Source organism: Macaca nemestrina, chromosome 8 (genome assembly GCF_043159975.1).
Source record: "Macaca nemestrina isolate mMacNem1 chromosome 8, mMacNem.hap1, whole genome shotgun sequence".
Taxonomy (NCBI): Eukaryota; Metazoa; Chordata; class Mammalia; order Primates; family Cercopithecidae; genus Macaca; species Macaca nemestrina.
The window spans coordinates 55,322,446-55,335,252 of NC_092132.1; the positions used below are offsets into that span (position 1 = coordinate 55,322,446).

At 36.1% G+C, this 12,807-nt stretch overlaps 1 protein-coding gene across 1 annotated transcript in view; it reads right to left on the bottom strand.

Moving 5' to 3' along the window:
• Positions 1-12,807, bottom strand: part of LOC105497282 (2,4-dienoyl-CoA reductase 1) — a 45,029-nt gene that overhangs the window by 24,615 nt on the left and 7,607 nt on the right. Inside the window, exons 2-5 of the mRNA XM_011768292.2 lie at positions 5,110-5,312; positions 4,239-4,296; positions 4,033-4,119; positions 2,153-2,300 (exon numbers count right to left, since the gene is read on the bottom strand). Coding sequence (XP_011766594.2) covers positions 2,153-2,300; positions 4,033-4,119; positions 4,239-4,296; positions 5,110-5,312 — 496 coding nt within the window. The remainder of the gene's footprint in view (positions 1-2,152; positions 2,301-4,032; positions 4,120-4,238; positions 4,297-5,109; positions 5,313-12,807) is intronic.

A 12,807-nucleotide genomic window follows, 5' to 3' on the forward strand; every position in this document is an offset into this window, starting at 1 on the left:
TAAAAAAACTTGTACAATGCCTGTGCAAAACACTGCTGACAGAAATTAAAGAAGACCTAAATAAATGGTGCAAGATTGGAAGACATGATATTGTTAAAAATGTCACGCTTCAGTTCCTTGACTGTCGATCCAGTACCAGGACAAATCTTTTATCGTTTACTCCCCTCAGTCCAGTGGTCCAAGTTCTCTAAGCTCTGTCAGCTTACAGCATCAATAACTGACAGGAATCTTGGAAGAATAAAAACTGGCTTCCATCTTTTAAAAAGGTATCTTATCTAATATATTTTTAATGAAGCCCATAGAATTTTAATCCAATGTGATGAACAAGAATAGATCAGCGTCTATGTTAAAATGAAAGACAATAATGAGGAAAGAAGGGAGAGTCAGACAGAAATCGAGTGTCACAGAGATGAGCAAGGGAAGAAATAAGGGACAATGAGGCAAAGAAGGACAAAGAAACAAAAGAGACAGATGAAGAGAGAAACAGAGAACTAAAAATGAGGAGCTGACAGAGGCAGAGCAGTAGAGAATGAGATTGAGACATGAGCAAGGGGTACGGCGAGAGAATCAGAGGCAGAGACACAGGAGAGATACAGAGATCAAGGTTCCTCAGATAGAGAAGAGAAGAGAGAGGAGTCACACTCTTCCCTGTCCCCCTTCCCACTCTTATCCATCTTCCCGCCCCCCACGGAAAAAAAAAATCAAATCAAACACTTATCATCCAAACTCCAATTACAAATCACATCCATTCTGCCGTCATGGAAATGAGTAACCAGGAATTTCAATTTCAATGAGTGCATAGAAGGGATGGAAGCTATTAGTGTATGTGTGTGAAGCAGACACACACACACACACACACACACACACACACACACACACACAGAGCTAGTGCCTCTGTAGCATTTCTCTGCTCCTATACCCTATCTCAAGCTGGTGCTAGGATCACTTGCGCTGCACAAAGAAGAAATTGAACCTTGTAAGGCAAAGGTTTCTGAACCAGAGGGAGGAACCTGGCCAGCTCCATGCCCTCTTTCCTCCCCTCAGCCCTCAAAGGACACCCTCTGAGGAGCATGAGAACTCTTCCTTATTTTCCTTGTTTAGAACACTCTCCACCTTCTCTCAGAAAATACCCCCATCCTTCAAGTTCCCCAAATTATTCAGGGACAGAATCTTGTCCACCTCTGCTTTGAGCATGAGTATAGGGCCTGCTACCCAAAAGTCATTAGTAAGTGTCTGTCAGGTGAATAAATGTATGCTGGTTCTAGATGTATACATTAGACATGTTTGCTATTCATGTACCTATGAACTTTTGTAAAGTAATTCATTTGTAATACTAACAAAAATGTTCTCCTAGTAAGTTACTTCTAAATATATCTTCCCTCCAGTGTTCTTAATCTCAGTGGTATTAACGTCATTCAGACTCTTCAACCCATCTGAAAACACTCTCATCAAATCAATAAGGCCTGTTGATCTCATCTTCTAAATATCTTCTACTTTATCTCCCATGCAATCTAGCCACATGCTAAAAGAAAAATCAAATCCTCCTGAATAGCACTCCTTCCATCATCCATCTTGTTGTCACTAACCTTTCCAATCAAGTCACATTCTTTGTTCCACCTTCAATGGAAATCTACACAAAAATACTTACTATTTCTTTCAGAATTAACATTAAACTCCTTATTTTGGTACTGAGAACTTTCCCAATTACACTCCAACTCACCTTCCCAAAGTCATTTCCTACTCCTCTCCCCATCTCTAATAACATCAAGTTTTTCATCATTCCCTATGTACTTATGCTCCTCCTCTCCACCAGGCCTCTATCCATGGACATTCACATGTCCTTTCCCTCCTCTTTCTCTACATCTAGATCTTTGAACTTCCAGCTTAAGTTGCATCTTGTTCCTCAACCTGATCACTGACCCTAAAGAGAGTTAGTCATTCCTGTCCCTGGATTGCCAATGCACTTGAAACATACATTTATTACTGCTCAAATTGTAATACATAGTTATTATTTAAATATCATTTTTCTCCATTACATTGTGAGTTGTACAAGTGTAGACTGTCTCATTGACTTTTAAAGTATCACAAAGCTTAGCACAGAACCTTGCACACATAAGAGTCAAATAAATATGAGAAAAGCAAATAAACATACCTTTCTGTGCTTTAATTAGTTGTTTTCCAATTTCTAGTGTCACAAAGGCTGTGCCATTTAGAACTATGTCAGTTATGGTTTTCCAAGCATTAGGAGAAAGTCTTTCAGTAGGAGAAATAAAATTCCCTGCTGCATTGTTTATCACAATCTAATAAATGGACAAGGCAAGTTACAGAAACTTTAGATGAGGAAAAACATTTTCTCTGCAGGGTTTTTGTTTCTGAAATATATTAATAGAAATAATACAATAAAGCTGAAGTTCACAGTTACCTACGAAACAATACCATGAGATTTAGTAGTCTGAGTCTGTGAAAACCTCCTATGTTAGTTACCAAAATTCAGAATCCTAAGCCGTCTTTAAATTAGGGTAGATTCTGTTATTAAGAAAACTAAAAGGGTGCAGAGGCTCATGCCCGTAATCCCAGCACTTTGGGATGAGTTCAAGACCAGCCTGGGCAACAAAGCAAGACCTCATTTCTACAAAAATTTTCTTTTAAAAATTAGCTGAGTGTGTGGAGGCATGTGCCTGTATTCCCAGCTACTTGGGAGGCTGAGGTGGGAGTACTGCCTGAGCCCAGGAGGTCAAGGCTCTGCTGAGCCATGACTGTGCCACGTGCATACCAACCTGAGTGACAGAGCAAGACCCTGTCTCAAAATAAATGAATAAAATTTTAAAAGGTAAAAAGAAAAAGAAAATTAATACAGATAAACATATATACCATGTGACTCTATTTTATTTCAAAGATCTCAAGAAATGCCTTTTTGTTTCTGGTGTTATTTTAGTTTAACTTAACCAAAGCAGCTTGTGGTTGATTATCTATTTACCATCAATAAAGATTCTGGCTAGTTCTACAGGAGATTCAATGTTATTGGTTCTGAAAATATCATAGAAAGTGCTATCTTTGAGACTACTGGAAGAAATGGCTTCTCTCCAGTAAATATACCAAGCAACAGCAAAATATTCATGCATATTTCAGGTATTAAAAGGAGAAATTTTGAATTTCTTACAGTTTTTCATGTTTATATTGTTCTCCACTGAGGAAGACAATCAAAAGTTATTAGCAGAAGCAAAAAGCATCAATCATTTAAACTCAATGCTGTGCTCTTGGATAACTGCTCTTGTTATTTCATAATCTTATTAAATAAAGTGAAATCAAGTTTGTTTTCCGATCAATCATAAATGGATTCTTTAAGTATTCCTGAAAGGAAGTCGTGTAGCGGTCTTTCTACTCCGTTCTTTGCTTTAGCAGAACTGGCATTTTCCGAGGGACAGAAAATAGGTGCTTCTCAACACAGCACTTGCTCATATTGAGGTAGGAGGCGGGCCTAATTCTGGAGGCAGAGCTCCAACACAGGACCAGATTGAGGACTAGTTAAACCAAGTCCTAGATGAAAGCACCCCCTCTTTAGACATATCCACCAATGCACTATGTTTGTTTACCATTGCCATGGCAATGCCAGCAAGTTACTGCCCTTTCCATGGCAACGAACTGATGACTCAGAAGTTACCAACCCTTTTCTAGAAATTTCTGCATAAACCTAGTTAATTTGCATGTAATTAAAAGTGGGTACAAATATGACTATAAAACTGCCTCTCAACTGCTATGCCCAGCACATTGACTATGGGGTTGCCCTGCTCTGAAGGAACAGTCACAAATCCATTCCACTGCTGCTGCTGCTTCAGAAAAGCTGTTCTCTTCTACCACCAGCTCATCCTTGAATTCTTTCCTGGGTAAAGCCAAGAACCTTCCCAGGCTAAGCCCCAGACTGGGACTTGCCTGTCCTACATCAATATCAACATTTTATTTCCTTTGTACAAGTTGTTGGGTGTCATCAACATCAAGTGTCTGGCAGTTCGGCTTCGTCATCACTACACTTACATTAGGATGTCCTGCAACTTTGATCAGTTCTGACACAGTGTTTTGAACCATATCAGGATCCCTCACATCACACTGAATTGCATGAACCTGCAAAATAACAAAAAGAAAATGACATTTTCCAGGTTTCTTAAACCAAACACATGAACAAATTATTTGAACATGTTATAATTCCTAAATCTAAATTAAATAACTGATTTTTAATGTACCTTATTTCCAGTTTGAGAAGAAATTTGTTCTGCGGTAGCTTTCAAAACATCCATCTTCCTAGAAATAAACACCTTGTATGACTTCATATTATATTTTTCAATTTCATTAATTGAAGAATACAGAGAATCCATAGCTTAAAGAAAAGCATTTCTGAGAAAGTATAGATGTTATTTATATACAAAAATCAACGTGAATTTTTTTCTAAAAGTCAAATTTAGATCATTTTTATATATTGATACTAATTTATTGAATTAGTCACTTTTAAACCAGTTACTTTAACATTCTACTCACAGATTTAAATTATTCCTTAATAAGCCAGCTTTACAAAGAAAATATATTCATAGTTTAATGTTTAATTAAAGCAGTAACCATAATCATTCCCACTGAAGACAAAGCAACCTCCATGTAGTGCTTAAAAAAAAAAAAAAAAAAGTTTCTTTTGAGACAAGGTCTCACTATGTTGCCCAGCTGGTCTCAAATTCTGGGCCTCAAGCGATCTTCCTGCCTCAGCTTCCCAGTAGCTGGGATTACAGGCACACACCACCCCACCTGGCTGCATGTCAAGCTTTTTAACTTCATCTTCGTGTACAGAAAAAGAAATATTCTACCACTGAATTGGGGAAATTAAAATAATGAAAATTGTGGATGTTTACCCAAACATCAGTTCCACAGTTTTCATTGTTTCTTTCATCTCAAATAGTACCTGACTTTTTCAAAACGATTTATTTAAATAATCTAAAGAATATTTCTAGCATTTCATATAAGATTAAGATGCTAATCAAACAACTCGGGCAAACAGTGTTTTCAATACTATGGCACAGAATAGTTTCTTCAAAAGCATCACCAATAGGCTTGAGGTAAGGGACTTACCGGCTGGCTATCACGCACTGAGCACCTAGGCTGGACAGAAGAGCCGTCATTCCTTTACCAAGGCCAGTACCTCCCCCAGTAATGAATGCCACTTTTCCTTGAAAACTATTAGGTGGTAGCATTGCTTTTTGAAGGGGTGGAAAGAATTTAGACTGCAAAGCTTCAGTGTTTTGATATAATATTTTTGTCCCATAACTGAAAAACTAAAAGGGGAAAAAATGAATTGAAATTTGCATACATATATTTCCAAAAAACAGATGCATTTTTAAAAACATGCTCTTGAATTTAATAGTAATCAAATTCTTGTATTAACACAAACTCTTTGCAAACATATTGGTATTGTACTTAATTATTATTCTTTGCTTTCTGATTTAAAAAGAACAGGCTCTGGAGCTGGATTACATAGCACAGAAATTTCTCCCAAGCTGTATAACCTTCAGCAGGTTATTTGACCTCTCTGTGCCTCAGTTCCTTCATCTACAAAATGAGGACAATAAAATAAATTTCTTCATATGGCATTGTGAGGATTATATGAGTTATTATAGGTAAAGCACCTAGAGCAGCGTGTCGCATATAGTAAACACTACAAATGCTTACATTATTATCTGCAGGTGTTTTACTTAAATTTAATTTTGTTGTGTTTTGGTTTGGTTTTTGGTTTTTTGTTTTTTTTGAGACAGAGTCTCGCTCTGTCACCAGGCTGGAGTGCAGTGGCATGATCTCGGCTCACTACAACCTCCGCCTCCCGGGTTCAAGCGATTCTCCTGCCTCAGAGTAGCTGGGATTACAGGCACGCGCCACCATGCCCAGTTAAATTTCTGTATTTTTAGTAGAGACGGGGTTTCACCATGTTGGCCAGTATGGTCTCGGTCTCCTGACCTCATGATCCGCCTGCCTCGGCCTCCCAAAGTGCTGGGATTACAGGCATGAGCCACTGCACCCGACCAAATTTAATTTTTTAAAAACTAACATAAAGCATTTTTGTCTTTCAACGAAAATAATCTGGATAAAAATCCACCTTTGAATCACTGAAGAAAATTGTTAAAAATTCTCTATAAGGTTTATTAAATCAAATGCCTCTTCACATGCTAGCTTCTGGCCACAAAACATGAAACAGAATATTTCTGTTATTTATTTTAAATGGAGGGAAAAATCAATACATTTCAGAGTTAAAAATATTTGTATTGCCCTATTTTATATGTAACAGCTTGTACTTACATTACATGCAAACATCACTGCCATTCTCTCACATTTAATCATAAAACAAACTTTAGGTATTTAATATAATGAACAATAGGAGCTAACATTCATTAAGTGGTTACCACCTGCCAGGATTACATATCAAACTATTTAATCTTCCCAACAACCACAGGAAATAGGTATTAGTTTTATCCTGTTGTATAGAAAGGGCTCAGAGTGATAAAAAATATATATATTGCCAAAGTTGCAGAACCACGGTTCAAACACAGACTGACAGGCTCCAGAGCCTTCTCTGATAACCAGCTTGCATATTCCTCTGTCTATTCTCTGAGATCCTGCTAAGCTTAATGATCACACCAGGGAGGTTATGTGATATTCCATTAGGTTATGGTGGCAAGATTAAAACTCCAGTTAAAACTCCAGAAGCTGCCATTTCCTTCCAGAGTATTCCTGTAAGCTAAATAGACTGTCATCAGTTGATTCAGGATATCTTGAAATTTATCCTAAGGAAAGAATAAGAAAATGTGGTCAATGATTTAGAACGAGGCTGTTCATCAACTGGAAACTGCACAAGAAAATGTTTATAATGTGATGTTAAATGAAAAAAAAAAGAAACAAATATACGGTATTTTTTAACTACAAATAAAAATATATGCTTAGAAAAAAAGACTAGAAGGAAATAACAACAGTAAGTAGTAGATTCAATATTTACCATACAGTCCTCAAAACAGCTCTATAAGGTAAATTCTATTGTTACTCCTATTTTATAGATGAAAAAAATTGAAGCACAGAAAGGTCAAGTAGCTAACTTTTAAAAATAAATAATAATAGGGAATAAAGACTTAAATCCAGTATCTGACTTCACAGTCCACCCATTAGTTTACAGTTATGGCTAAGTGATGAGATTATAGATAATTATTTGCTTTGTTTGTTTGTTTGTTTGATTGGCTTTTAGTACTTTCCAAATCTATCCAGTAAGTATGATTAGATCTTTATAAGCAGAAAAAAACTTACTGAAAGACAAAATTTGAGATCATGTATAAAATAATTGAAGATACATTTGTAAAACTTGTTATGCTCCATAGTCATCATATTTATTTTAGCTTCATATTGACAAAGCATTTTCTTTTCACATCCTTTTGCCAAAGCACAGTAATCCAAGCAACTCCACAATAATCTTTTTCTACATAAGTGGCAGTTTTCCTTAAGGCTGCCACCTGCCTTCAGAACTATTACATTAAGATGATGAATCAACAAGTTTACTCAAATAGAATGGTAAATTTGTCGTTAATAATAATGAAAAAAGTATTCTAATTTTCTGAAGGCTTTACCATAATTTTTAACTTTTTAATGTTAATGTGTATAGGGGATTTGATGTGGGACTTCATGAAAATAATTAAACAAGATATTTGCATACAAACTTTATTTTTAAATTTATTTTAAAACATTTCCTCAACCTCCTCACCAGTAGAGAAAAGGATATAAAGGTAAAAACGTCACATGTGATAAAAATAATTCCTAGTGTCTACAATGTAACAGGTTATTACGTAGCACTTTTTTTCTTATATGATCTGATGAATACTAACCTTATGATTCCACTTCCCCACCAAAGTGAAGAAATTGATAAGCTATTTTAATTCTCATTACCCCCTAACAATACACAGCATATGTGTTAATATAAATTCAAGCCATCTTCTCTGCCTAAAAGGAAGATGTTCATTTCAACATTAAGACCCACTGAGATGATCAGATGTCACAGGGTCACATCATACTCAATCCCCTGTTTCTACAAAGAAGCATCCTTAATAACCTGAAACAGTATTTTGATTGGACTTTTCTGAATTATAAAAAGTGGATACCAAACAGGCTTTTAAAGATTTTCAAGTCCTGCTTTATGGTTTTTAGAGAAATAAGTTTTTTTCAAAAATGTAAATAATACCTTTCATATCAAGATTGATTCTCTGGAGATCTTTAGTGACCTAAAATTCTTAAAACTTTCTAGAGTCTTCCAACTTTGGCAATACAGAATTATTTTTGTTACAAGCTCTAAATCTCTCCCACAAAAAATTAGCTATCACCCACCTTCCTCACCATACTCATCCCTCTCCCACATCATATAAACAATAGCTTCCTCCTTCATGTATTCCAAAATTACAGCATCTAAACTAATAAGACATGATCACACTTTTAATCTTCAAAATGGCAATTCCGAGAGTCCTGACACTGCACCTTCCCCTCAAGGATAAGGACTGTATATCCATGAGATATATACATAAATTACTTAGGTATAATTTGGCTAATCTAAAATGTCTAGGGTATCACAAACAGAAGTAGATTAGTGATTCTAGGCCAAATATGTTTTGTTATCCTGCCCAAATTTTTTAAAATTTGAGCCAACATTTAGATAATGGAAGAATTCACATAAAAGTCAGAAGCTCTACCAACACTTGGGCACACCTTCCCACATGATTAAGTACGACTATGACAGCCCTGCTGAGACAAGGCCTGAGCTCTGCCCAGCCCTGACTCACACAGGAAAAGTGAGCCCTTTTCACTGGGTGGCCTTTCATAAACAGGGCCTTCAAGGACTTCAGGCATCTGAGTATGTGACTCCTAGATGCCTAGTCTAAGTAACACACAAGAAACTAAAACAAACAAACAAAAAAAACGAAAGAAGAGGCAAGGCTTTTTTTTTTTTTTTTTTTTTTTTTTGGCACCATAACTAAATTTCATGTAAAAGAAATTTCTACAAAAATAATTGTTTAATGTGTTAGGTACATTATTAAGAAGATCCAGTTTCAAATATATAAAATTCATAAAATAACAGACTCTCATATGGGAGTTGTGAGGCTAAATGAATTATCTTTTGAGCACTTAGTTTAGCTATTTATCATCGTCATCATCATTATGGATGGGTCCTCCACATTAAAATTCCACTCCTCAAAAACATGGATGCCTTCCAAAGTCAAAAAGACAAAAAAATCAAACTCTTGAGCATGGCATTCAAGCCACCGGACAATATGATGCCAATGTATTAATACTTTCCTAGCCCCACCTCATGATTGGTCTGCCATGTAGAAGTAAACTCTACACTTACCAAGCCCTCAGCATTCCAAAAACTTGTCAACTACTTTCACCATCTGGCCTTTGTTCCTGCTTTCTCATTGACCTGAACCAACCACTGTCTTTCTCAACCCAGCAGAATTGGCCTTCAAAACCAGACAACATTGTCAGTATCTCTGTCAACACTTTTTAAATGGCACCCTATTAAAAACAGGCAAATGGAAGGCTTCCAAATTGGCCTGCTAAGGAGTTGCCGCAATTCATATCAACGTATCAGGATGCTCAGGAAGCCAGGGACACTACCTTATATTCATCACTACAGTACAATTTCTGGCACCAATTAGGCATTCGGTAAATGCTTGTCTTACTGAATGTAACATTTGGTTGGCCATCCCAAGAATAGAAAATCTAAATCATCAGGCTGGGCGCGGTAGCTAACGCCTGTAATCCCAGCACTTTGGGAGGCTGAGGCAGGTGGACCACCTGAGGTCAGGAGTTTGAGACCAACCTGGCCAACATGGTAAAACCCCATCTCTACTAAAAGTACAAAAATTAGCCGGGCGTGGTGGCATGCGCCTGTAGTCCCAGCTATTCCAGAGGCTGAGGCAGGAGAATTTCTTAAACCCAGATGGCGGAGGTTGCAGTGAGCCAAGATCGTGCCACTGCACTCCAGCCTGGGCAACACAGCAAGACTCCCTCTTAAAAAAAAGAAAAAAGAAAAGAAAAGAAAATCTAAATCAATCTATGTTAAGTATTGAGTTACCTGCAAATAGAAAAACTGGACAAAGGGCTTAGAAAGGTACTCCACACAAACAAAAAACAAATATACAACCATATTTATAACTAAATAAGCATATTTAAACAAAAGGAGACACAATTTTTCTCTTACTAGACCAGTAAGGTTCAAATTTTATCATATATAATACAAGAAACAGCTGATTAAAGCCACCCTTACAACCTGTTGATAAGAATTCTGGCAACTTCTTAGGAGGCCAATCTGGCAACACTTTTTTAAATGTTAGATACAAATACTCTTTGACTCAGCAAATCCACATGCAGGAATTTATCTAAAATATATATATACTCATTCATCTGGGAAAGAAGCAGGGGGAAAAGTAGCTATGATCAAAGATATACATTAAGATGAAAATGAAATTAACAATTCTGTTTATAATCATATTGAAAAGAATACTAATACATTTAATAAAAGAAGTAAATAGACAAGACTTATAAATTGAAAACTACAAAACATCATTAAGAAATTAAAGACCTAAGTAAATAAAAAGACATTCTATGTTAATGGATTGGAAAGCTTAATTTTGTTAAGAGGACAGTACTTCCTAAATTGATACACAGATTCAACAAAATCCCTATCGAAATCCTAATCAGCTTGTGAATGTCGACAAGCTTATCCTAAAATTGGTATGAAAATGCAAGAGACTCAAAATAGCCAAAGAGATTCAATAAAACATTGTTTGTAATAGAAAGACTACAAAACAATCTATGTGTGTTTCCTTAGGGGACATAGCCAATGAATTAGAGCACATCTATACTACAAAATACTGTTATATGGATCTATTATCTACCAAAAGAAGGAGCTAGAATGTATATATTGTATATACATTCTATATATAATGTAAACATTGCTATAGATGTATCATTTTTTAATTATTCAATAAGTATTTGTTGGATACCAACAATGTGAGACATTATGTGTTAAGTGTAAAACTCAAGGTAGAGAAATGCATGTAACATGCTCCCATTCGTATGGTTTTTTAAAATGAGGATATATTCATACATATGTTGACATATGCACAAAAACCGTCAGAAGTATCCACAAGAAACTATTCATAGTAATAACCATAGTAATAATAACCTTATGACACTGTCACTGCATATCCTTTTATATTGCTTGAATGTTCAACATGTTCATACATTTTTTTTTCATTAACAATAGCTAACACAAAATTGAATCATATAGGCAAGCACACAATATGAGAAGTGTGTAGAAGAAAACAGAGCAAGAAAAAAAATGGCATAGAATCAATTTCATGATAAGGACATATACCTTACTTGAAGCATAACTATATTAAACACTAAAGTGTGAACTATATTTATAAAAATAATGAAATATTTCCATATCTATTTTCTTAGAGCTTCTAAGTATCTGTTGGTTCAGGCTGAATGAATATTTTTGAGATCAAATTTACTCCAACTCAAATTCACATAAGAGTTTTGCAGACTGGGACTTAACTGTCATATTAAAATGTCAGCATGGTAAACACTAGACAACCGTATTTTTCAAAGCATGAGTTTGACAAATGTACATCTGCATTCCCAAAACACCTTATGTACTCCCTCAACACAGGAAGCCTTCCATAACTACTTCCCAATTTATTTTGTCCGATTGCTAGAAGGCACTTTTCTGTGCCATGCATGCATTCTTTCCAACGGCCAGACCACTGCCACTTCAGCAGAGTGTATGTGGTCCTTAGATGGAGGCATCTGCAAATACAAGGGATAGTTAGGTGGAATGTTCTACTGGATGTTCCAGTGCAGAAAAGGACAGTCTTGCAGAATGAAGAACTGTCTCACCCCAAATGCCAATAGTTGCCCTGCAGACATTAAAATAACTGACTACCACACTGAAGGTTTGCCAAAGGCCTTGTTAACTCATGCTCTATGACTGTGTAGATTGCTTAAGCACATCTGCCTGCTCCTTAACTTATAGCAGGGCACTGAACAGAGGCCACTGATATTCTCAGCTTCTGCAGAGCACAGATCTTGTTGCCACAGCAACATGAAGGTAAGGCTGAACAAATATAAAAGAAACTGCCTAGCTGGACTCCAAGCTCCAATGGCTAAGCTGAATTATGCAGTTGCCAGAAGCAAGACAGAAATTACATTTTTGAGTAATGATACATTTTATATCAGTGAACATGAGTCCTTGAAAATGTCGGTGCTCTATGCTCTAGGGTGTACATCTCATTTTATTACAGTGCCTATCTGTCTGCAGTTAGATGCAGACTGAACAGATGCTTCCCCGATACTACAAAATAAAAACAGATGAAATCACAGAGCTAAGAGGCAATTTGAAATTTTCAGCTAGGGTCTTCACTCCTGCCTGCCTCTGATTTGAGTCATCTCTTATTGATCTCCTAGCATGTTAACCAAAACTATAATGACAATCTTTCTTAAACCAAAAATTAGAATCTCTGCTCTTGCAAAGAGTTTGTTTTGAGAATTTGCTTACATGAAAAAGTATTAGGGATAAACATGACATTATGATGGATATAGAGTTTATTCATTTATTCATTTTAAGCAAGTGTTTATTGAGCATATATTACACCCCAGGCACTGTTCTAGGCATGGCAGTACTGCAGCAAAAAAAAAAAAAAAAGACACAATATTCTATTCTCAGCAAGATTATCCTTG